At 37.5% G+C, this 27,458-nt stretch overlaps 1 protein-coding gene across 1 annotated transcript in view; it reads right to left on the bottom strand.

The window, feature by feature from the left end:
- BCAS3 (BCAS3 microtubule associated cell migration factor) overlaps positions 1 to 27,458 on the bottom strand; it is a 373,523-nt gene that overhangs the window by 314,122 nt on the left and 31,943 nt on the right. The window contains exons 8-9 of the mRNA XM_075719415.1: positions 6,478 to 6,585; positions 2,208 to 2,284 (exon numbers count right to left, since the gene is read on the bottom strand). Coding sequence (XP_075575530.1) covers positions 2,208 to 2,284; positions 6,478 to 6,585 — 185 coding nt within the window. The remainder of the gene's footprint in view (positions 1 to 2,207; positions 2,285 to 6,477; positions 6,586 to 27,458) is intronic.

The following is a 27,458-nucleotide window of genomic DNA, read 5'->3' as shown; positions in this document are numbered from 1 at the left end:
GCCCTTTCCTAAATTTTAAAAAATAAAACAAAACCCAAAACACACCAGCAAAACAAACCAGCAGCACAGCAAAAAAGTCCAGTTGCTGGCCAGTTGGCTGACTATCAAAAAATCTATGCAGCTAACTAGGCAGCTCGCTCACGTCAAATTTCAAACACAGCAGAGTAACTTAAGTCTTTAAAGATATACTCTTAGGTTGAAGAGATTTCAGCACAGACGAAATCTGAAAGCTTACACAAAAGCTTTACTGCAGCCTTTAACATGCCAGAGCGTAACACCCGCTCGATAGCATAAGCTATTAAGTGAAACAAGTAAGCTTCAAAATCCTCAGGACAACTATTCACCAGCACAGGTCCGAGAAACCCACTCATCTAGGAAAAAAACACACGGCTTTTTGCCCAGGCACACGCCGTCCCCGGCCACGGGCAAGCCAGGGTGGCGGCAGGGGAAGGGCTGTGGCGGCAGCTCCAGCTGCTTGCTGGGTCCCGCAGCTTTCCAAAATGCCCAGTACAGCACGAGGGGTATCTTTAACCGAGCTTTGGAACCCCAGAACTAGAATGAAGTTTGAGAACATCTTGAGTTTCTCGTATTAAAAAAAACACAGCACAGCTGGAGAAATATACAGCGAATAGCGACATTTCAGGAGTTTGGTTTTTCAAATCATTTGCCAAATATCTGCAGAAGTTTATTTTATCCTCTTTAAATTCCACCGCTGTTTCGCAAAAACGCACTGCGAATCAAAAGTTACGGTTAGGAATAGGATATCCCTGTTCCTCAAAATACAGTTCAGTGGATTAATTTTTAAAACAAATTGCAGTACCTTTTTTTTTTAAAAAAAAAAAAAACTAACAAACAATAATGGGAATTACAAAAGCACAAGGACTGTCAAAATACACACATAACTGAGGTTTTTTTCATGTTTTGATCTAAAATAAAGGAAGGCTTGTACCGTAATTCTCTTTGGTGGAATAAAAAGGAGGAGTGAGGAATAGAAGGGCGCAAACAAGTCTTCTCCCTTCGGGCTCTCCTCACCGAACGCCAGCAGATTCCCACTGTCGTACATCCATGGATAGGAAGAAACTGACACCTATTGGCAACTTGAATATTACTGCATAAAGCTGCTTTTCTTCAAACTCTTACAAGAAACAGCTTCTCCTAACTAGATTTTTCTTTAAATGCGCAGATAATTATAGATAATTTAGAACTTTTCCAGTTGTGACTGAAAATACATCCAGAAAATTTCAGACTCTCCTTTTTAATAGAACTCAGACTCTTCCAACGTAAATTATGATCCCTCAGTAATCCACAGTTTTTAAGAGGCTATTCTAATTGATAAACAGTAGCACTAGTCACTAACTGCTTGAAAAAATAAAATTTTCCTTTTTTTCTGGGGTGAATACCTTCTTGGTGTTTAGCATTATAACACACACAGTCTGGGGAGCAGGTAAAAGATATCCTAATCCTAACCACATCCTGGGACAGAGCAGAGCACGGGCAGTGGGAAATATGCAGGTTTTCTCTACTAACATATCAATTGCTGCGTTACAGATGTTGAGGCAGCAAAGGGACCCTTAAAACAGAGGAACAGCTTCTGGAGAGCACCTTACCCGTTGCAGCCAATTGCCTCCTATTTGAGAGGCAACTCCTAGGGTACAGAGGGAGAAAGGGGAGTCCAAGCAAACAGTTCCTTCATGCTCAAGAAATATGTAAAAACACCTGCAGGCAAACACCTGCCTACAGTTTTTCTACTACAACACTTTACTGACCTGCTAAAGTGATGACACATTAAAAAAAAAACAAAAAACCCAATGTACCTGGGCCTAAGGAACAACAAAAAAAGAAAAGCGGGCAGATCGCTGTCAATGTGTTTTCAAACTGCTGCTCATGCGTACAACCTGCAACTCAAAACCTGAAACTTTTGCACGTATTTGTGCAAAATGAACAAAACAATTTTTCAGCTACCTATGGATGTCAGTGTAGGCGCTCTTCATAATAGTGAGAAATTAGTTACAGCAACAATAAATAAGCAAAAGAGACAAAGTAACGCTTGGATTCTTTTTTTTTTTTAAGCAACAGATTTCCTGAAAATCCAAATGAAGTCATGGAGACCCGCTTTGAGGATTTAGAACTAAGAACAAAAAAACCCCATCTGTTTTATCTCACTCCACCACTAGAGCACAAAGACTGAATGCAATTATTATACATACTTGTAACGAAGAATTTTTTGGTGAAAGTACAGCTGTCAAAGGCGGCAATTTTCTCTTGCAGCACTACAACAAGTATCCTGAAAACACAGAAATGGAACATGTAATTTAAACATTAAATGCATTGGTTTACAGATTCAATATCTAAATGTAATTATTTCGAAAGCATCAATGTAAATTCTACGGTGATAAACTGCCAGGTTACCAATACATGGCAGTTATTGAGGATTCTCTCTCATCCCAACCACATAACCTTCATTTCAGGAAGTACACAGATCTGATACAGGACAACACAGCATATTTATGATATACCTCCTGCAGTAAAAGCTCCATTAAAAACAAAGAATGGAATCGTGAGGATCCTGAATTACTTTCAATGACTCAAATAACAATCAAATCAACAATCGGTAGAACACAAGCTAAATTTGAAATAATCCCATTGCCCATCTCACTGCAAATTTATTAAACCATCTTATTTACTAAAAGCAGGGTTTTTTTTCATACCAAGAACATCAGCACACCAATACAGTTGAGAGAAGCAGGATTTGTGTCAATTCGCAAAATTACAGGTGTATGTTTATGTATTCACTTGTACACGTACACGCTTTTATTGTAAAATACCTGTTCACTACTTGAAACAAAGTAGCAGAACAAAAGCCACGTGATAAATATGCATGAAACTCCATGCTGTCAAAATTAATAGCGGCCAAATTTGGAAAGTCAAGCATCTTGAAAGCTTTGTAACTAGGATACGTCTTCTCCTACACTGACGACTTCCCAAAACCAAGTTCTAAACTCCTGAAGTGAAAGAACCACCTGGGAAGCTGACAAATAAGCAGATGGAATCTACCAGCTATCTGGAACATTTAGCAATATGACATAATTAATTAAGAAGCTGATTATTTTCTCATTAGGAAGAATATGAGACAGTATTTTTTTAATTAGCTGACAATGTGCAGCATTATTAAATGCTGTTCTAATCTTTTTAATTGTAAAGATATGATGTGGCAAAAAATTAATTGCATCTCAATGACTGAAATACACACCTAATACTTTATCTGAAAATTATGATTGCATATTGCAGTATAGAATAATGTTTAAAAAGACGATGAATCACATCAGTCTGAACACATATCCTTGGGTAAAGGGTGATGCTTATCTGCCATCAGTGTGAAAACCAGCCATTAACTCCTCTCTTCCCCCCCCCCATTTTTAACTGTTTAGCCACAAGAACACCTCCTTCTTATCCCACGAGAGCTCACTACCTGTAAGACTCTTTGGTGATGGACTACACTAAAATCAAAATATGTACCTTACCCACATGCCTGCTGATGCTTTCAGATATATAAGTAAGTTTTGAGTCACAATTTCCACCTACAAAACTGTACGAACGCTCCTCCAATAGGCATGATTTATCTCCGTGTCTGCTATTTGATTTTGCTATTATTTTTACCAACACATTTGCCAAATAACATAGATTGCATCTGTAGTTCCCAAAATGACTCCTGAAGCCTTTTCAATAGGCTGGTGTAACTCTACCTACTTTCTCTTCCTCTGATATAGAAGCTGATTAAAGTAATAAGCACTGCTCTGTATCTCAAATTCTTTCAGGACTCTCTGGTCTATAACATCTCGTCCTGGGACTTTGTCGCTGCTCTGTTTATCAGCATGCCTCTATCTAGGAACAAGGAGAAGCACAAGTTCTTGGAAGCAAGGCAGAAATCAAGGGACATTTTCAGACAAAAGTCTTTCATATTCACAGATTTGCAGACCTAGAACGGGAAGCACATGTACGCTTTCAGATTGAGCACCTTACTTGCCAAAAGAAGAGGGCAGAACACATAACAAGGGGGATTCAGATGCGTCAAGTCATACAAGAAATGAATGTACGGTTTCTTATTTGCTTGTAGCGCTCTCATTGTGAAAAAGCTGCTTGCCCACCCCCTTCCGATTTATAAATATCTCAATTTTTAAAAGTTATAAACTCTGCATATATAAATTAATATTGGTTTTGGAGAAAATAGTAGTTTTAGTTAAACGACGTATCTTCCAATTGCTTAAACTGCGGGAGAGAAAACCAAAAGAAAATGTATCAATTGCAACTTCTTCCACAAGGCCTGTAAGAAAGTTAACCAATGAATAATGGCAAGACTTTGAACGCATGTGCAAGTGTAATGTATACATAGAAAGCCTACGTATATTTGATTGTAGTATTTCCCAATCCTGTAGATTTTTGTTTTCTACTCTTTAAAGATGTACTGTCTTTCTGCATAAATGAAACCTACCAGATGGATGATTCTAGAGTATAAATACATAAATAATAAACAGTTTTCCCTTCTTCTGCAACTCGAGTTTTATTTTCAATTCAGATTTTGGACTCCATTAGTCTATAGTACGGTTAACGCACCATTAGCACTGCACTTGGCCACATTTAATGCATTTTCAGTCTGAAACAGTGAGCTTTCCTTGGGTAATAACAGAATCTGATACGTTCCAGAAAAGCAGCTACCCTGGATACAGCCACATAGCTTTGAAGTAGCTTTTCCATTTTTACCACTTAAGAAAAGAAACATTAGCACCTGGAAAGACTTTTTCCTTGGGAGAGACTTTGAATGATGATTTGCCTTTTGACTGTTTTTACAATTGGATTTTTCTTCTGCTAGGAGGCCAGACTGGAAAGATTTACTATCATCACACTGTACACAAGGGAACTTTAAATTTTTCAAGGGACAGTTGCACAGATAAGTACTGAACTCCTGACAGCTTTTAAAGGAACAGTGACCTATTCATGGCACATAACTCTCACCAACTCAACTACTTCAGTGAAACTATTTTTTGATAAAACAATCATACCCACATCCTATACTAAGCAGATGGATGGGGACAAAAAAAAACCCCCACCCCTACCATCCTTTACTTCTTTAAGCATTTACCCCATCAAAATATCCTCCTCATTGTTAGATCAGTTGTGCTATTAAAGGTGTTTGTTCAGCAGTACTACTTTTCTTCTGTAACTTCTACTTGACCTAATGTAGTCATTAATGTTTAGATTTTGATGGTACAATGATAGACAAATGCCTGTTTAACAATACCTTTGTGGCTTCTAGGCTTGGTTGGGGTTTTTTCTTATTTTCTTTTTTTCCCCCGTCCTATCTCCAACGCTGCTAACCTCCCTTAGTTGCATGAGTTCAATACATGCTCATATTCTTTTGTGGTCTTCACATATGCAAGCATGCTACCTACTGCCATACAAAACAGGCACATAAAACATATCATTCTGATGTCTTGTTTTGTTTTTTTCTCAATGATTTGCATTATTATGCCACCTTCCTTACTGAAGGACCATCAATTCCAGCAACAAATACGTACTGCCGAAGAAATGCAGCAACTTCTTCATTCCGTGCTCTACCTTTAACACAGGAACCATATTCCACAACTTCCATAAGGTACCTCAGACATTTGATAACTAGCAACAGTAATAGCTGGGTGGAAGGAAGCATTAAAGTAAGCAGCACAATCATGGACTTTGACCAAAGTCACTGCACCAAACTCTCTCATCAGGAGTGCCAAGGGGTCATCAAGATCCTCATGTAGGGATCCCTGGGTTTTCTCTTCTGTCTTAAAAAGATGCAGTGAACTACAAGGGTGTTCAGTTTTGTGTGTCCTGGAGATCTTCAATCTGAAGTTAATTCAGCACAATTTGAACTCACGATTCTATGGAAACAAGGTATTTTCAACCCGATGCTCAGCCTTCTAAGCAATTTTCTCTCAGAAATTGGGTGGCATTATCCCAACTAAGAGATGCCGCTTTGTTATTTGACTCACAGGAACATTATCTTCTGTAGACCACAGAGTGCGCTAAGATTTTTTTTGGATGTGCAGGAAGGCAATATATCTGGCAGAACAGTGGAACACAAAGAAAAGAGACATAAACTCTATAGTGCTCTATACTGTTTAAACTCTCGGTGATCCCATTTCTCCATCTGTAGGTGGATGATAGAGGATTCCAATGATTCCTGCTCACCCTCATCACAACTGAAAGAAGCTTAAATGATTTCAGGTGCAAAACGTTTTGAGCTTCTTAAATGAAAGCCATTGGAGAAGCATATTGTCATACTCAAACTCAAATATTACTTGAGAAATGGAGACCCAATGCTATGCTTACAGGAAAGTCAAAATAACACAGTCAGGGAGCAGATACACCAGAAATTGTATTCATTACTGAAATTTTACATGCCCTAACACAGAAAGAATGTATAGTAAACATCCTTACCTTTTATTGCAATGCAGATCATAAATCGGAGTTTTGAACTGTATGGACTTGACCATCTCTCCTGTCCGCAAAGAATAAAGGTCCACACAGCAGTAAGGTGGGCTTGTGCTAAAATGAATAAAAAAAGATTTTAATGGAAAGAAGGGGGTTTTTTGTAAAATTACTTTTAAGTTATTTCAGCCTCCCTGTATTATTTAGCATGCTAAATGAAAAATCTAGCAATATGAGCAGAATGCTGGAGAACAAAGGGTCAAGATAAGTCTCCTACTTTAAGGGAAGGTGTAATTAAAATTGAATTACGATATCCCCAATGGTCAGAACCTGTATTGTGCAAATAATTATCAAGCCCTTAGTTTCCTTTGTCACAAATAAGACTTTGGAATGTCAGATCTGACCAGCAAAATACAAGCCATGTGATAGGCATGAAGTTTTAGACTACATTCTCGTTATTTAAAAAATATTCCACAGAGTAACACTTTCCTAAAGGGAGTACTTATTTCACTCTATGCAACAGCTGAATCATATGACTTGATTTGATAGAGACATATTACACAGAATTTACATTACTTCTCTGATGGACTTTTGTTTGAACTATATAGATCTTTTCAACTGCTTTGTGTCACTTTTATCATTTTAATATAAATAAAACTCTAAGGCCGTTTCTTAATAAAAAGGCTTGCTTTCTTTTGAGAGGGAGAAAGTGCTGAGTGTTCCGATAGGCTTGAGGAAGGTAGTGGTGGAAACCATTTTACAAGCTGAGGAGAGGCTTTGATGTGGCAGTTCTTTTCCATAACACCTTTTTTCCCCTCCAAGAATGCATTAAAATGTTGGCTACTTCTAGGTCAACGAATATGAAGGAGCACAAATTGCCAGCTGTACAAACACATACTAAGTATTGGTAAAAGAGGGTGTTCCCCCTTGCCCATATCTGTTTTATTTTACAGAGTTTAACACAATTCCCGACACAACACTTGCTTGTCTTTTGGATCTGCTCAAGCTGCTGGAGAAGTTTCTGGAGAACTGGAGTACAAATGCCAACTGTTTACCTCAAATGCCTCAGGATAATAAAATGGTGCATACAATAAGTATGCAGCAGAGAAACAACATATGCACATAAAGACAGCCGTCAAAGAAATAATAGAAAAAAATGAGGTTTGACATTTTGCCTACTGAAATTCCTCCCCAAACATACGTTTTTCTAGGCACATACCTAGGCTAATAACTAGAGGGTGCTATTTATTACTTTTAAGCACTTCAAAGGCCCTTCAAAAACACTTTTAAAACAGTGAGATTCAAGTCTAGTTGCTTTACATTAGAAGCTCATTGCTGCTAGAAAAACGCAGAAAACCACAGCAAGGTCTACGTACAAACTTTTCTGGATTTAAGTACATTTATTACCTACAGGAAATTATTATTTTGATAAAAGGCTACACAGATTCTTATTTAAAAACAGAAGTCACAGAAGTTGATATAGCTAAAATCATATTAGCATATTTGATACTAATTACTATTTCCATATAAGCCCATGCTGAACAGTCCCATTTTGACTGCTTGACTTGACATATAGCTAACTACATGACTACGACTCGAGTATGTACCTTCTAACACATATTGCACCAACAAAATTATGGGTAATAATCCTGTCACTCAAATGAATAATTATGATGATGCCTATATAATTATTATGTCATACCTTCCTTTTGGTGGATTATGGTAAGACCATTCTACCACTGCTTTTTTAAACTGCACTGGCTAAAAAACAATAACTTGAATTCAAGTGCTACTGATCAAGTAGTAGTATGGACTAGGTCAGAAGTACTCTGAAATTCTACCTAGCTCAATTCAAAAGTCCTCCTTCCAAATGTTATCTTTCTTTTCATTCCATGGTACGTTGCAACCTATCATCAGAAAAAAATAAGCAAGTTATTCTTATTTTCTGAAATAAATACAAAGACAAGGTCAAATACATTTGAGGGTGCTCCTAGGACCTAATCAGCAGAAACAAATGGCAATAGCCAGAAAAAGTCACATTTGCAGGCCTTTCTTGTTCCATAACAACTCAGCACTATCACGAGTCTTCAACATAGCTGAGGATGCTTTCCCGGGAAAGTCCCATTTTTTGGCTAAGTGCTTTATCCACCAACTATGACACAAAAGGGTGGAAGCACAAGCGCTTGCTCTTTCTTTGGCAATCTCTTCAAAGGCAGAAAGGTAAAAAAATAAAGTTTCAATCACTAGAAAAGAATTCTCTCTCTCTCCCATTTCCTTCTGGTTTAGTTCCTCTCCCTGTCCAAACTAATGGCTGTTACAAACCTCATTTGCTACTGAGCACTCTCAGTTCATGAGACACAACAGCCATTAAATTACTCTAATTTAAATTTATAAACTCTACTCCAAAAGCTGTGTACCTAAACGAGGAATGATACAATGCTGAGATCCATAATGTCAAATTCTTTTTTGATCAGGCCTCAGTAACAACTCAATAACATGTTTTCAACTTGTTGGGGGGGGGGGGGGGGGCGGAAATTCAAGGCTTTTCAGTTCATTGTTCATTGTAATAAGAGGTATCCTTCCCTCCTCCATTTCAGTGATGTCAAAAGCTCAGGTTCAGTGGTTCTGTGCACTTTCCTTTCCCAGTCTCTGATATGCAATGGATTCTATATTGGCCCATTTTAGCATACTAAATCAACAGAAAAATAACACTTTGTCCTTTCTTTCTCCTCTAGAGGGAATTCTCCCCCAGGTTAGTTCACCGAAAGGGCTAAGTGAAAGGTCTAACAAGCATGGAAGCAAGAAAGGAAGGGGAAACACATGAATTGAGCAATAAAAGATGTGCAACAGGGCTGCAAAAGCTAAAACTGGCTTGCCACCACAGAGTTGCAGCACAATGCAGCTTTTTCTGACACTTTATGACCTCCACCGAACTACTCCTAATTCCCAGTCTTCTTGAAACAGGGAATTCAGGAATTTCTATGGCCCACGTTGCAGAGGAAGTCAGACTCAATTACAGTGAGAACAGAACTTGACATTCTTAAAGTTAAAAATCTAGACTGAGTCCTGGATATAGCTTTCAAAAGCTAGACATCCCAGCTCCTTTTAACTCATCATTTAAGAATTTGAACCCAAAGCCACCAAGATCAAAAGCAGAGGATGAATGTGTTTCCTTTCTTCCATAACATTTATACCACATACATTATTTCATTATTCTGCTATGTTACCACATAGCAGGAAGATTTACACTAAGCAAGACGCCCCATTTAAATACACAAAGAATTACAGTGCTCAGCAAGACAACGCATCGTTATTGATAAACATCCTGGAGTCCTTTGCAGGGTCTCTAGAAAAATTTACTCAGGCATAATGCTTTGTTCTTAACAATTTTCTTCCCTAAGTTATCAAACACACACAGAATCAAATATTAAATATTCAAAATGACACACCCTATGAGAACAAAAAATAACATTTCGTGTAATCAATGGAAATATATTTAAATTTCAGCTACAAAACCAGAAGTATCCTAACTACCACAGAACACCACCAAAACCACCACAGATTGCAAGACGGAGCCCCACAGCCTTGCAAAAGTGTCTCTTGATGATCGGAAGTTCTTGAAACCTTAGAATTGTACAAAACTAAAATTACCGGATCTTGCTGTTTCGGGAGTAGAGTAATGAACATCCATTTCTTCAGAGGATCATATAGACATTGTAAGTAAATGTGCTTGAAATATACTACTCGATGGCCTATCCCAGGCTATGCTAAAAAACTCGCATCGTTTGGGAAAAAAATAAAACAAGGAGACTTCTAGCTAAGAAGCTTTTCTTTCTGATAAACTGGAGGTTCCCATTGATGAGAAGGGCTCCGCTCATATTTCAGTGTACCAGTGATGATTATGTAAAGGGGAGAGATTAAGACAGGAATGTGAAAACACTGGTTTTTGCAGTTTGGTAATCACATGAAGTCTGTCACAAATAAAATCCTTTCACATTACTCCCACAGATTATCGAGAAATTTTTGTTATGTATCCTGATTGTTACAACAGCTGCTTAATGCAGAGATATCAACAACTTTTTTAAAAGGTAATGGGCATAATTTCACCAATGACTTCAAAATGTTGGCATTAATAAATACACAAATACAGTCAGTCTCTTGTATCTTCTTCTATTTGACTGCTGCAGTGCAAGGATAGCAGAAAAATAACAGATGCCTTGTACAGCTGGCACTTGAATACATCTGTGCTTATGCACCACGACATGACTATCACCTCTTCACAGATTTGCTAGCAATGAGTCACACCATTTATAAAAGCTCTGCGTAAAATGTTTGCACACAGGGACAAACATACTGTACAAAACACACTTTTTATACAGGGCAAAAAAGGAGAAGACTGACGGAACCAACACGAGGCCAACATTTTCTGTGCCTAGAAAGATTTTACTCTGCCTGCTCGCAAGTGTTCACTTTCCTCTCTGCCCACTCTGCCACGTGATGAACAACATCCCACTCAAAGAGAAAGTGGACATGAACTACAGAATGGCCTCATGAGTCCAGAAAGAAAAAAAGGTGAGGGGAAAGAAAAAAAAAAAAAAAGAAAAATGTTTGAGGGGCATAAAACGGAAACAGAGCTTTTGCTGAAAAAGCTGACCACCAGGTCTTTATAAGGCAACCTTTAGTGAGGCATTTGCCAGTTAATTATGGCATTTAAAAAAAAAAAATCATCTTAGGATAGAAGCTGTTTGGCTGACATAGTGCATCATTGAATATCTTATACCACTTTCACAAAAGATAAGGCTAGAATCTTCAGAAAAAGAGATCAAGGGAAGCATGTCCACCTACCTGCTCTTTTTACTCTACATGTATACAACATGAGCTTGATCAGACACACAAGGTCGTCACTTGGGAACAATGACAGAAGTTATGGCATCATAACACATTTTATACAGTAATAAAATTGCTAAAATAATAATTACAACCTTAATTAGGGAAAAGTATACAGTTATACAAGACATTGCTACAGGAACAATATTTTCTATCACCTGTACTCCTTTATACTTTAGAAAAAAGTGAAACTGTATCAAATTATCAATGAGCTCAGACGGACTGGTCTAACAAATATAGAAAACCTATCACTTCTCGAGAACATGACATTAGAAGGATTCTAAGCGATATCAGTGTTACAAATAGCCTATCAAAGCTTGTCACAAAAAACTGTTCTAAAGATTAGTTAACCTCAGCATTTGTTCCTTAAGTTGTTATGCCCTCATGTCCTTTAGTAAAGACGACGTAGCTGTCCGCAGAGAATTACTACAGCGTTCTCTACCCGGAGTCTCTTTTTGCTAACTTGACTTCACGTGATGGAAGAAGGGAACCAGCTTATTGCCAGCTGCTGTGTATAAACTGATCCTTGTCTAAGGTGCCGCTCTGCAGTATGCCGCACGTCCCTCGCGCCTGTTGAAACTGCGCTACAATGAGCTCCAGCTTTCTCTAATTACACAAAGAATTACATTACATCTGCCTTGTTCTGTACCCTTAAAGGCAGTTTCTTTCTATAATTACTCAGGACAAATATTGCACATCTTAGCAGTAGGATTTCTGGAGTAATGATCCCTTTCTTTCTCTTTTATAGTTTCCACACTTAAAAAAAACCAAACAAACCCAAAACCCAAACTAACTTCTTCCTCTTCTTCCATCGTGTATTGACCTTCCTAATGTGCAGGCCAACATACAGAGTTTTCTACAATGGGAAAAAAAAAGCATAAGAAACTTCTACTCATCAGCATACTTGATCTAACATATGACAAAATTGTCTTTCATTTAATCACTGTTCCAGTTTTGATACTTCCAGGTATTATCTCGCAAGTTATTTAAATGACACTCAACAAATTCATATTCAAATTTGATGGGACTGGGCTGTGAAGCGGCATGAGTTACTACTGCACAGTATACAGGAGCAGCCTAATATAATCTCTACTGACCTCAACAAAATGATGTCCATTACCTTCTGAAGCTAGATATAAAAAACTCAGATATGACAAAAACTACAGAAAAAGTCTTGCTAAATATAGCTGACTAATTTATTTTATTAAAGACTAAAATGGTATTTGTAGAGAACACTGCTTCCTAGCAGCTAGAAAAGGCTATTTCCATACCTTGGAGGCCAAATCTTGCTTTCCTTACACAAGAGTACCAACTGATAGAAAAAGTCAAAAAACCACAAAATGGAATTACATTCCCTGGGAAAGGCTAGTAACATTTAAACCTAAGAGGAACTTCAAGCCTTCTAGCACATGTTATGCAGATCAGTAAATTTAACAGCAATCACTAAACCAGCTTCAGACAGAAGGTCACGTACTTCCAGTCAAAAGCAATCTGACTTTTATCATACAGTCGTACAGTTACCACCAGTTTACATAAAAATAAAATTATTAATTAAAAAAAACCCCAAAATCTGGCAATTATTCTGTCACATTTCTCTGTTATCTTTCATTTATTCTGTCACATTTTCCCTGTTATCTTTAAAGTTTCATTTCACAACAAAAAAAGGTCTACTTTAATTTCAGGGTTTCAAAATCAGGTCAGGTGACTGTTTTTTTCTTCTATTCTGAAGTACAATTTAGTTTTCAAAAACATAACCATTCACCCTTTCTAAAAAATATAATCATTAGCGTACATCTGCTACTTCACTGCATATTCCCAGACTTACTTTCCATTCTACTACGGCCACACTAGTACTATTCTTCAGTATTCTCATACATTTCTCTTGTGATGTTTTATTTATTTGCATGCAATTTGCAATAAACAGTTTTTGAAGCCTGGCAGACCCAACATAGAAAATAGCTTTATTTTTAATTACTATCAGCGTCTTTAAGAAAAGAGATAAAAATACTAAAACTTATATTAAGATCATACTCAGAAAGACTAATAATACAACAATCTCTTACTAGGCCTAGCTTACAATCTGTGGGATTTAACATTTACAGAAACTTTTAAACTCTTTTGGTTTTAATTTTTCAAGTGCCTTAAATAGAATACAGCTTCAAAACTTATTTTACAAAAGACAGCTTATTTCAATGTCAAGTCAGAAGGGACCATTACATCACCTAGGCTTCCTGTCTAATGCAGGCCATTACGTTTCGCCTAGATATCTATTCTTATACCTAGCTCAAATGCTTTAAAAGCAGTTCAGCCCTGGCACCAAACATGTCACATGTAGAAAACAGGAGAGAGAAAAGTGACAGCAAGTCCAAAGAACTGGCTGGACAAGGTACGCCCAAGTGATCTCTACAGCAAGCTACTCTGGAAAGATTTTTTAAAAAAAATCACTACTCTATAAAGCATCAGATCTACCAATACGTTGCTGGTAAAGAACCAGCTATTTCCATATAGGAATGAGGAGGACCTTGACAGTGACCCAAATACAAGTTTCTAAATTGCACTAAAGCAGTGCAGCAGCTAGGATTATCCAGTAACCTGTTCTAGCCGCGGCTGCTCCCTGATGCTTCACAGAAGGGGAAGAAAAGCAAAACCAAACCAGAGTACACAGGACAGAGTTAATGAATTGTATATTGGAAAAATTACTTCCTGAACCTTTACACTGGAAAGTTGAAGCATGAGATTTGATTATGATCTTTGTAGTAATATTATTAGCATGTTGAGGCCACAAAGGCAATTCTGTTCTCCTCAAGGCCCTGAAGAAGGTTTGCCCAGATTAACAGATTTCAATACCAGAAGGTTCATCTCTTTCCAGGCCATACAAAAAACATTCCAGAAGCTCAAAAAAATTATTTTTTACCAAGCAACCTAATCTTGTCTTAAAAGACTTTAAGCAATAATGAGTCCTCTATTTTTATGGTAAATTGTTCCAACATTTAGGTGATTTTATTTTTATGAAATCAGTTGTTATTGCAAGGTAGAATTTGTACATTCTCTGCTTTTCAGCTTTTATGTCTCTGTCAACAACACAACAAAGCTCACTCGGTTACCCTTCCATAAGCCAGTAAGGATCCAAAGCAATCCAGTCACTAACTAATCTGCAATGAAGTGAAAAAGATTTTTAAGCCTTATGTTGTAAGGTTTGTTTTCTAGCCCTTTGCAGTCCTCCTCTGAACTCTCCTCAGTATTGCAGTATTCTCACCTTCTTTCTGAGGATGCACACCAGAACGAAAACTCTTTTTTTTTAAAAAAAAAAAAAGAAAAAAAGATCCAAGGCTTGCATGATTTATTCCTTAAACACCACTGCAGAAAAAACTTTCATTAAGACTTTCACCATCTAGCCCCCTAAAACTCCCTGGCTCTCTGCATCCCAAATTTTCACAACAAAAGCTTGAAAACTCAACTCTGGAAGTAATTTTCTTACTTTCATTCATGGTACTTAAGAGATTCATTCAAAATCAGGAAAGGCAGAGTAAGATTTCTGAGAAAGTGACACTTCCCAAAAATGTGTGCGTAGCAGTGAAACACAAAGCAGCAGAGACATTTTAAGTGTACCACAAATTGCAAAAAACATGGAAGCACTTAGTTTTAAATAAGAAAAACCTGTACCAATCTTAGACGCATGTTCCTAAATCTAATCCTTTAAATACAAGAGGAAATTATTTGATACAGCACTGAAATATTTGTGTTAATACCAAGAGATACAAACTTCACTCTTGTATCTTCCTCAAATATTTTGATCAAGTCGATCAGTCTAGTAAAAAAAAGTTCCATCTTATCCTCTTACCTCACCATCTTCATAGTCTCAGCGGCATATAACAAAAATATTTTGAAAAAGTCATCAACTGTGCAGAGACCATTTTGTTACAGGTAAACTACAAGTCTCAGCCTGAATACCTAAAAAAAGACATACTGAAAGAAAACCACATTGTTTGCTCATGTGTGGAAAGAAAAAAAGATGGGACTGATTTGGCACTGTGATTGTGCCAAAACGAGCACTGGACAAAAAGGAGTACAGCCATCTGTGTGTACAATGTGCAAGTAAACCACTAATTTTTTGAACAAAGAGAACAGGTAAAAGGTGAACTAACATGCATCAGTTCCTGTGCAACGTTACATCAGGTAGGCAGAACAAATATGCAAAGAACTGGGAACAGAGGTGCCACTCCTTTCAAAGTCTGGCAATGAAAATTCTCGAAAAAGAGCAAAACAATATCTAAAATGTTGATCCCTACATCTTACCAATGCTAATGTTTAAAAGCTACATTAATCATTTCCCCTTCTACTTTTCTGATTCCAAGGGTAGTAGTAGTTTATTTCTGTAATTTGATAAGGCAGGCATTTCTTCACAGTGTAGAAGTCTGTCAAAAGGACTGCGGACGGACTCAGGAAGGACCGGTGTCTGGCTCCATGCACAACTCAGGTCGTGGTCTGCGAGAGAACCTGAGGCTTGAGCGGGGTCTGCTGGTCCTGAAGCTCATAAACCACTGCAGGAAAACGATCAGGATCTGGGGTTTCTGTCTCTGCAGTGACATAAAGCCCTATCTTCAGGTGACAATAACTATCTTTTACTGCAAGGTGTGATACTGTAGAAACCTCTCCTGCTTACAGGCACATTTACATTATCATAATTAGCTGCCCAGGTATAAATTATAGAAGACCAATGTGTTAAGCAACCATGTTATGTCATATCTATTTAAGCCAAAGTTACGTCCATTTTATCTTTAGCAAAAATGATGCTTAAAGAAGCTAAACTTCATTAAAAGGCAAAACTTGTAACTAAATAAATTACATTGCTATATGATTACAAGCTTTGTAACACTGTTCAAAGAATACTTAATGGTAACGGCATATTAAAATAAGCTTATTATAAAGCAAGTAAATTCTTTGCCTTATTCTTCATATCTATCTTCAGGTACGTTACCATTTGTAAGTGTTTTTAAAGTGTTTTACCCAGTCCTGTACACGTTGTCCTTTTCAAGGGCAATGACATATACTTTGATAATCTATTAACTTTTTATCAATTTAATTAAAGAACTATAGTAAGAGATACCTACCTTTAGCAAAACATTTGCAACAGTGTACCTTTGGAAGAGATTTAAGAACTTTTCATAAAAAGCCAATTTCATGCCAGAGAATTGCTATGCTGTTTACTTCTATACTCTCCGCATGGCTAGCTAAGATAATGAATTAATTTAATATCTGGAATTCACTCAATTTTGAGGAGAAAAAGAATAAGTTGTTCTCTGCCTATACATATTTCAGTCCCTCTTCTATTGCAGAAGATTACAAGCCTCAGTTTCTTCCATCAGATCCTTTTTTTCATTAAAAAAAAAAAAAACCAAAAACCCCAAAAAACCCTATTTCTGTTGGCTTCCAAACCAGCTTCTTCCCCACTGTTTTATCCTTATTTATCAGTTCACTAGTTGATATTTGCTGTCGAGTGCTCGATATCCAGACTCCTGTGAAGCTGTTCTAATTACCATCCCATGAATCAGTTGTCAAGTGCTGCTCCTAAGTGGCAAGGCCAGCGCTCCCCTCCAGGAGATCAAGTGCATCCACTTACCATAACAATAGAGCATAATGTACATACTACACACATGCGCCACAAATAGCATTTATCACAGCGGCATGAACATACAAGACACTTCACAAAAACACACAGCAAGAAGAGTCCTCATTCAAAAGGTTTATTATCCAAAAAGCACTAGAGGAAGAACGTAGGTGGTAGGGGAAAAAAACAGGAGACTGTGTTGCATTAATAATGCAGCAAGCAAGATGTTGGAACACAGTATTTACTACTGACTCATCACCAGACAGGACATCGGAACTTTAGCAGATGATACGGAAGTCTCATACCTGTGAAAAACAGCTGCCAGCCCGTTTTTAAAGTTCGGATCTGAGAATTTCAGACACATTGCAAATGCTGAAAGCAAAGTACTGTGGGCCAAATCTTCAGTAATGTTGAACTGTATAGTTCCAGATGTTGCTATTTCTTTTTAAAAGGTGTCAAAAGAAGCCCTTCGTTACAAGCAACACATAGAAAGTTTTCCCTTAAAAAATATTTAAGAATGTTCCATCTTGTTGACAAGTACAAAATGATCACATACGAGAATAGAAAAAAACAACCCTGTTATTAGCAAATTCATCTGGAAGAATTTCTGTAAGAAAAAAACCTGCACACTACTCTTCTGCTAGCATAACACACTGCATCTGTTTCTTTAAAGAGATCAGAATACATGAAAACTATCGCCAAAGAAATAAGCTTCTAAAACAAAATAGAAAGCATATACCACATTTTAAACTGTTCTGAGTTTAATCTAGAAGTGCAATACAGCTATACTTACTTATGCTACTAAGAGAGAGATGTGGGAAAAAAGAGAGATGGGAACAAAGCTTTAATATAAAATGGGTGTCCACATAAAAAGCTACTTAAAGTTGTTTTTTTGTTTGGGTGGGTTTTTTTTTTTTCCCCAAACAAACGAAGAAAATAACATTAAAAACAGACTGGTGGCTGTAGGGAGATCTACCACTCTATAAATATGCTTTGCACATTCATTTAAAAAAAACAAACTAGTACAAAGATTAATTAATTGTTCCTAACATTTTACTTAAAACTGAAAGATCAAAACGAGTATAATTATGTTTAAGACATCTTTCTGTAGACAAAGAGCATTGACTCTCTCATCAAAAAACATAAAAAAGTATATCAAGTGTTTACAGGTGGTACAATAGAGTTATCTGAATTGAGTACCCATTATGCTGAACTTTGCATTCAAGCATTTTCAGGATATCTACTCAAGTAATTTTATGATGTTTTTCACGTACAATGAATAAAAACGCAGATACATGGATTCCTGCCATCCCTTCCTACATGGACTCATACTTAACCATGGGTGAAGGCAAGCTATTTCCAGTCTGTACAGTATCGTACACTAAACTTGTGATTAGCTGGATACTGACAGAAAGAGAATTCTCTGCTGCAGCCTCTACAACAAAATTCCTCCTAGTTCCTAAAGTTTACTGTGGTTCTGTCAGCAGAAAAGATGCAGCAAAATGCCTGTCGTGCAGGGCATGGGAAAAGATCCAGTTATTGAGAGAGCTGACAATTCTACATTAAATAAATGAAGATCAAAGCATCCATTTCAATGTAGTAAAAAGTCAGCCTACTAAAGAGCAATGCAGATAAACATTTCCTCACCAGTTTTGCACATTGCCATCATCGGCAGCTTTGGGTGAACATTCAGATGCCAGTGCTGATACAATGAGGTTACACTCAATCACATACCACAGTTCATATGACAGGCAAACCCCCTGACAGAATACAGAATGGAAAGGTGTTTCCACTCTTGGGGCTGTTATGGAGGAAGAAAATACAAATTTTCTTTACAATCCTGGAACAGATGTTTTGAACTGATTGGGATCATGGATTTTTCCAGTTCTGAGTACTTTTGACAACCATTATCTTCGCTTTTGTTCAATCAAATCAATAGCTCCTTTGCTTCCTACCTGTAGTCGAGGTGTCAGAAAGACTGTGTTGTACATCAACAAGAGGAGGAAAATCTAAGACTAGGTTTTATCAACATATTGGTGTTACTGTAACAGATACTACAAGGACAGTACCATCAGTTCAAGGAGAAAAGTAAAGGGGAAGGTGAATCCTTCAAAATATTAAAACGCTTAGCAACCTCCAAATTACTCTTCAGCTTTGGCAGCCGACGGCTCTTCCCCCGTTCTGCATTACCAGCAGTACGTAACATGTTTCTGCTGTTGTGTTTTCTGCCCATAACAACAGTACTCAGTTTCATCATCAGAAGAGACTTTCTAGATATGACTTTTTTAAATTTCCAAGTGCATGAAGCTAAATAAAGCCATACAACAGCCTACAACCTACCTTTATGTACCGCAGCGTGTTGTATTGCATTGCTTCATTCTATGGCATGTGGCATGCCTGTCGCTGAAGTGTAAAATATAGCACAAGCTGGCTTTTCAGCTGTGGCATGCTTTTGCAGAGAGACTAGAGTGTGACACACTTTCCACTTCACTGAGACATACCACATGTTACAAAACATAGCTGTCCCATCATATTTCGAGTTAGTTAATATAGGAAGATTAGCGGCATCTCAAGAGATTTGTTTATCTGCAAGGCTTACTTGACCATAGCTATCACTGAGGAAAAGTACATCTGGAGCTCCACTTTTCAGATCAGAATAAATTTTTCTGGTATATTCTGGACTAGATTTTCTTCTTATGTGTAACCAAAAAGTCCTTTTATATAAAAGGTATGAAACTGCACTGGTTATCCTTGATCACTCTATGAACATAAGCTTAATTGGAAAAATTTCTGTAAATCTTGGAGAGCGTAAGCAAAGATTAACTTCCGAGTAGAACACCACTGCATTTCTGTTGTACTTCTATCTAAGATTAATATCTCTATGATCAGCTGATTAAGCTTACAATCTGGTAGATGTGTTTCTTCCAAAAACACAGAATTAATTAAATTTAAGAGTTGTCTTGTCCTCCTCCTTACTGTTAAATGAAGCAGAATTCACCAGTGAAACAGATGCATGCAATTTGTATTGTAATAAATCCTACACCAATCTTCAAGATCATACAAGATGGATCAAAATCAAAAATGTAGAAACTTTTTGCGTATCAAGAGACAGATGCATGTCACAGCTTAATAAAGAAGATATCGGAGTTCTGGGAGCACAACACTGAGAGCAAATTGATGCTAAAATATCTCAGCTACAACTAGATTTCACCAAGAACCCAAACAGAGAATTTTGTGGAGCCGCTTACAGCCTTATAGCCCTAGATTTTACAAATTGCCAGTATGTATAAAACTCCAAATCATACCAAAGTTTTTTTTTTTTTTTATTCTGAGGCATTATTTATTGACAGTACTTTCTGATCAACGGCGTATCAGAAGACAGCAGAGTTAACGTAGATGGCGGTTGATTATTGGAGCATACGTACACTAATTCCATATATTTGAGACATTGTTACATTTAACAAAGCCAGAATTCTACCAAAAGAGAAAAACACTCTAAACTGAGAGCCAACACAACTCATTGCTCTGAAGCACACTACCGTATTGGGTGTGTGTGGCAAGGTTTTGGGAGTGGGGGGCTGCAGGGGTGGCTGCTGTGAGAAGCTGCTAGAAGCTTCCCCCATGTCCAATAGAGCCAATGCCGGCTGGGTCCAGGATGGACCCACCACTGATTGGCAATAAATTAAACTAATTCCCCCAAGTCGAGTCTTTTTGCCCATGACAGTAATTGCTGAGTGATCTCTCCCTGTCCTCATCTTGACCCACGAGCCTTTCATTATATTTTCTCTCCCCTGTCCAGCTGAGGAGGGGAGTGATAGAGCGGCTTTGGTGGGTACCTGGCATCCAGCCAGGGTCAACCCACCACAACTACAAAGCTTCTTCAAAAAACACAGACCAAATCGTTGCTCAGCTATTGCGAGAGTGTCATGTTCCTCTGCAATCTGTGCAGGTTAAAGATTCCATCTTGTGTGTGACTGAATACTCAATAATCAATATTTAAAAGGTGGTTTTATCTGCAACTGTTAACATGGTGAAAGTATTATGAAGGTCCAAATATTTTATCCTGTTGATTCTTGTAACAAATTTCTTTAGGTTTCAGATTTTTTTTTTCTTTTCTGTGCTTTACCTTATGACTCATGGCTCTGACAGGCCTATGGGCATCTTCTCATCTCACAGGTAACCACCACCACCAAAGGCCAAATTAAGCAAGCAGCTCCACGCCTGCCTGCCCCGTCATCCCAACTCCCATGCAAAACCACTTTTTGGATTCAACATTAAAGACAAAACCCTGCACCAGCCTGTTTTATCTGAAATATGTTTGCCATTGATGTCATTAACGACATAAGCAGAAACTAATGGGATTGTGCAACACTTCATCACCTCTGTATTAAGTAGCCTCTCTACCTCAAATTGCATGACAGCAAGACATCTTTCAGTTGCTTACAAGTCTACTAAAACTTAATTGTTTCTATGGCTCGAATTACAATTTTTGGGAAGCTTGAAAACAATTCCATTTCCAAGAAAGAATTAGAGGGCCTTAGAGTGCAGATGACTGAAGCTGAGCAGAGATAAGCTTAGCTCTTATGGTTAAGGCACTTGAAAAGCTGGTTTGAAGATATGAAATAGTACCTGAAAGTAATTACTCTGAACAAGGAGCCCCATGAATAGCAAAACCAACAGTCCGCTTTTCTTTAACCCGGTTTTAAGGTTGAGATTCTAGATGAATTGCTTACCATCAAAAAAAGCACTAGCTCGCATTATAGCCTTTCTCCCAGTGAAGCCACTGATATAGCCACCTCCTTTACTGGACCACTTTCCATAAAATTTGGAGGAATTTCATACTTAAATGCAGCTGATGTTTCCAGGAGGAATTACAACTGCTGAGGAAAGGCACACAGAAATACTGCATTCTCACCACAGAGGCAGTCACATAATAGAGCAGACGCTGAAATGGGAGATACAGTCCTTGAAATTGTGTGGGCAAAATTGATTAAAACTTTTAGTGTTATTTTATTAATGCCTCATCTGTAAAATGAGATAATTATACCCCACAACTATTCTGTTAATAATTTAAATCACAATTAATTTTAAAAAGAAGTTTCTGAGCAACCACCCAAAAATGCGGTAAGGCATCTCCCTCAGGTGATACTCTGAATATATTACCTAGTCAGAATGTAAAGAAAGAATGGATTAAGGAAGATCTTTTTTTAAGAACATGCCTTACAGCTTTTTCGCAAAGAAGAAGCCTTCTAAATCTCTATTTTGAATTACTGAAGAAAAGTCTACCGTATTACACATTTTAAATTATTTATAAACATAAAACTGCAAAGCTAACAAAAGACATTAATTCTCCTTCAAAAATAGATCAGAAGTAGAGAAAAAGAATAATCAGATTTTTTTTTAATGGATTCTACTTATTGTGTTTTAATTGCCTTTTTCCTCACTTCAGAGATTTAAAAGAATCTAATCCATACATGAATGCTTGAGCTCAGCAAACTCCCTTGGCTTTTCCTCTGTATATCAAATATTATCGAAGGAAAGAAAGAGAAGAAAAAGGACAAGGAGGACTCCAGAGAGACCACTAAGACAGAAAATAGCATTTAGTAACAGATGCAAAGTTCAAGTACCATCAAGTTGTAGTGAATTGCACAAGTGACAGCAACTGTGTAACAACCCAGGTACAAGGGCTGTAAGTTAATGCAGTTTGTAATTAGCTGCTCAAACGACGAGCATGAAGTGACAGTCATTATTTAGGAAAAAACATTAAATAGCACCTTCTTTGAATTGAGACCTCAGTATCTGATGGTGTTAGTATCCTCAGAAAAAGAGAGCAACTTAAATCATCCTGAAATTTCTAACTACTTTGCAATGTACTTTAAATCCTTCTTGCAGTATGTAACATAGGAATAACACTAAGACATATAAGAAAAGAAAATATAATCCTGAACTGTTCTCTGGGTCTATGTTCACTTTGATTTATAACAGTTATTTCTAAGACAGACAAAAACACACAGATGCAAACAATTACTCTATTTTTGTAGGCAACAAGTGAGGTGGGTGGTAACTGAGAAATTTTGAAAAATCCTGTCACAATATTCCGTTTTTTCTTAAGTAACCCTCATCACACAACAAACGCTCGCCACATCAGAGACTTTCCAGGGCCTGAAGGGCCGCTTTGATTCCAGACCGCTGCAGGCATTAGCGGGGACGTAATTAGGGTAAAAAGTTCAACCACAGTTCCATGTCTAGAGTGCTGCCAGAAATAAATTTCCTCTCATTCACTGGTTTCTACTGTACCCTCCCTGAGAAACATATTGAAAACACATTTATCTTTGTAGAGTTTGTTCCTCTTCTAATTAACTTTATAGCGTTTACAGTATTTAATAATTTAAAGTGGAATTTAAAGTGGCCCTGGAACCAGCAGCTTTGCCTGTAATGGCGCTGTGCATTATCTTTTCCCTGTAGTGCTTCTTTTGACAAGTTACTCAAGGAAGGTATGTGCTCCAGCTGGTTTTATCTGGCTGTGCATTTAGCAAACGGCTACTTCCTTCCCTCCATCTCCTCCCCGTATCATTACATGCGCGGCGGGTTGGAACAGCAGTAAAATGAAACTATGCCTCAGCTCAGAAATCTGCTCTCCCAAACCTCCACGCTATCCCAAGGATCACTTAGAAAGGGTTTATCTTTTTACAGCTTAATAAATCAAAGCTTTAGAAGGTCAAAACTACCCGTAGTTCTCACCAACTGGTCAATGTTTGACCCCAAATACTCATTTTCTTCCTTCCAGTTTTGATCCGAGATTAACAGTTTATTATAGTTCAAAGGTTACTTCTTACTCTAGTTCACTCAGACAAACATTTGTTGCATCAGAAGAACACCAGATCTTTCCTACCCTCGGTATTTACAAATGGAAGCACTACCTTATTCCATTAAAGCTGTATCTCCTCGCATTTTAATCTGTGAGAAAATTCACAGAATTGCCAGTAAACATTACTTCAACACTGCAAAAGAAGTACATTAATATAATTATAGAAACGAGTTAACAAGAAAAAATTCTGAGATGTGAAGAGCTCTTTTTAGGATGAAGAACGTTGCTATCTTTAGCACATAACATAACAATCAAGTCCAACATCACTAAAAGGAATTTAAACTACTTTATTCAGGGGTTGCGTCTCTCAGGATCTTAAAAGCTACCACACAACCTGTTAGGACTAAACTGATTTTTCCTACAATAACCAGAGAGGATAATGTTTTTCATCTGCTAGAACGGAAGGAAATCTTTGCAAGGCAGTTGATAGGAAGGCACACTTTGCAGTTAATGATGCTTTACAGTTTTTCAGCAGTGCAAGAGCCTTTGGGACTCAATCCCTCAAAGATAACAGAAACGAGACAGCTTTACCCAACTTAAAAGGTTCTATTATACTCTTTAGATCAAAAACAATTAAATAAGTTGGGTCTCTAGAAATTTAAACTTACACATCCTTGACAGTCTTCAAAAAATAAGGCTGGGGAGAAAAAAATATGACCGAATTTCACGTAGTCTTCCATAAAAGACCACAAATATTTAACGAACTTCATGAAATCTATTTCATGGTGTCCAACACAATTGAAAATCATAGCCATCTGTCCAACCCATTTTTATGTGTGATTTGAAAAAAAACATGCTGTATTTTATCTTGAGAGAATACACCCTTTACTCACTCAATTGCATGATTCAGCCTCTGGCATTGCCAGGTGAGGCCACGGCATAACCACTGCATTTGCAATGGCATTCCAGTAAAAATACTCCAGGGAGAGTTACTCTGAGCAGCGTGAGAACTGTGAACACGACCTTCGTTCATCATAGCTAATTTCCTTCTCTTGGGTGATCCTTCCAGAAAGCTTTGCTGTTTGCCTCTGACAAATCATTTCATGGCTAGCTAATTTTAAACATTAAAAGCCACAGACACTTCAAACTGGACACTGGATTGTAGCATTACCTCGTTACTTTGCCAGACAAGGAACAGGGTCATGTGATTTTAAAATATTGATGTGAGAAAATATTAACACACATATTAATTGCTTTGTTTCTATTCTAACTCATGTAAAGCTGCTTTCTACTTAAACCTTAACACTCCCATAAACACATTCCTCAGTTAAACTTGTGTTAAGGTTAGTAGGTTTTAATCTACAGTAGCCACGTTAATAAAGCATGCTTCCTGAAAATCTCCTGCCAATTGATTTGCCCTGTAAACCAACCAGCAGGGGAAAAAAGTGCTGGCTAGCCAAAGTTACACATTTTGTTTGCTCCAGCTACTCCTTCTTCTTTAACTTGCCCTTATTTCCTTTCTCCTCCCATAATTAAAAAAAGATTATCTCTTGCTTCTCATGCCCTTAAATGACCTCCATCCAATTCTTCAAGCCATCCAAAATTTTCCATCACTTGACAGTATTAAACGAATATGTCTTTCTAAAAATATATGCTAGAAACCTAACACATGCTACGGGCTGGCTGCATAGGTTACTGATTGAGGTCCTTTACTCTCCATCATGTGGAAGGTTGGAAAGTCTACTGGCCTCAAACTCTTACTTTTTAATCTTCTATAACTGATCTTTCAATTAGCTACACTTGTTTAGTTACCTGGTTATCATCCATGCCTACATAAAATTTTGGCATAAATTCCTAATCTTTCATGCATCTATATTTGGCTACAAGTGCACCAAAGCATCAAATACTTTTTGTAAGGATGGCTTAGAGATCTGGGTTGCATTTCAAGGAGATCTTCAAGGTTTTTTTCCCAATCTCCTGCTGAATGATTCATTAACAGAAGATGAAATATTGCTATCCAGAAACATCGTTGTCAGGAGAAATCACGTATAGGATTTCTACCTTCTTTGTTTTGCTCTGTTAAAAGAGGGATGGGCAACAGAATAAAGCATTATAGCAAGCGAGACCACAGTTCATGGCTAACCCGCTTCAGCAGCAAAGCTAACCTAAGAAATTCCTTTCTCTGTGCTCATTCCCACCTTCATGCTACAATTGACTACATTCTCGGTTGCACCTCACAATTTGACATGCAATTGTTTGTAATCCAGGTGACTGAAATAATCCGTATCATTAAAAAATAACACTGGACCATTATTTTTTACTTGGATTATTTCTGTCATCTCCTTTACTGTACAGTTCTACAACCAGATGAATCAACACAGCCCAGGGATGCAGAAAGCAGCAGCGCAGAGGCAGCAGCACAAGTGGACGAGGTGAGTAGTAGTTTTAAGTTGTCTTGGCTGCTAGTCAGTGAATCACAGAACTGTGGTCTAAAGCCTACTCTGCTGTAAGCCCACAGTTGTACTGATGCAATCCTTTAGCTAGACTGGTATGCATTTCATTACAAGAATTTTGTCCCTTATGTATGATAAACTGCCTAGCTAATAAGGAAAACAAAAGAAAAAAAAATCTTTAGAGTAGAAACAAAGTTTGGTAACTCATAATTAAGCATGATGGGGTAGACATCAAGTCATCAGAACACTTGGCATTTGAGGAAAGGTAGATACTAGGGGTTTAAGTATTTAAAATGTTCTGCACTCAGGAGAGGTGTTTCATGTGTAAGACACGACAATTACTCATCTCTCTCTTCCCTGCCCTCTTCTCCCTCCTCTCTGCACCTACACACACATTTTTTTCCACCCTCTCCTGGCATGGTCACTTCTGTTTGTTAGCTTTCTTGAAAGTTACCTATATCATCTAGGGCAGATTTGCAATCACTCTCAAACCATGATTTCTTAATAATCTAAAATAGAACAAAATTATACTGGTCAATTTCCCCTTAAACATCTCAATTAGCTAAAATGAAGCATTTACTTAAGTTAGAGCTATTGGTACATTTACATTTGACCAGAACAAAAAGCACATCTAGCTTATTTTGGACCTCTCTGGTGTATTTGAAGGTGTTCTACAGATCCAACATATTCCAAACTAGGGTTTCAACAAGCCATGAGGAAAACAGGAATGTATTTCCATTTAACATAATTGGTCTTATGTAGCTATCTCTAAACTGAGCAGCTCCAAACAGCACACGTTGACTAGTTCTGCCACACAGTTTTGCGGCCACCATTACTACTTCACAGATTACTCAACTTGATGTTTCACCACCTAGAAAATTCATTAATATGTACCAAAACCCATCAATTCATTTTGTATGTGTATAAAGATTTGTTTATCTTATCACCAAGACAAAGTAAGCACACCTCTACAGAACTCCACAAAAAACCCCAAAATTTATGCAGATGTTCTTTCCTTTTTGGTTTTCCTTTAATTTGCAAATCTTGTAATCTAAGACTGAAGTTGACTGAACCAACATCTAAACCAGCATAGCAGCATCAGCCAAAAAACACAATCTGTTTCCCATTTATGTGTCAAGACTGCATCCTTTCGGGGAGCTGCGAAAACTATTGTTTTGAAAAGATTATATAGTGAAACCGTGCTAGACATTTCAGTCATTTTACTAGACGGAAA

Source organism: Pelecanus crispus, chromosome 12 (assembly GCF_030463565.1).
Source record: "Pelecanus crispus isolate bPelCri1 chromosome 12, bPelCri1.pri, whole genome shotgun sequence".
NCBI classification, from domain to species: domain Eukaryota; kingdom Metazoa; phylum Chordata; class Aves; order Pelecaniformes; family Pelecanidae; genus Pelecanus; species Pelecanus crispus.
The sequence above is the reverse complement of the archived record's forward strand: the minus strand, read 5'-3'. Positions and strand labels throughout refer to the sequence as shown.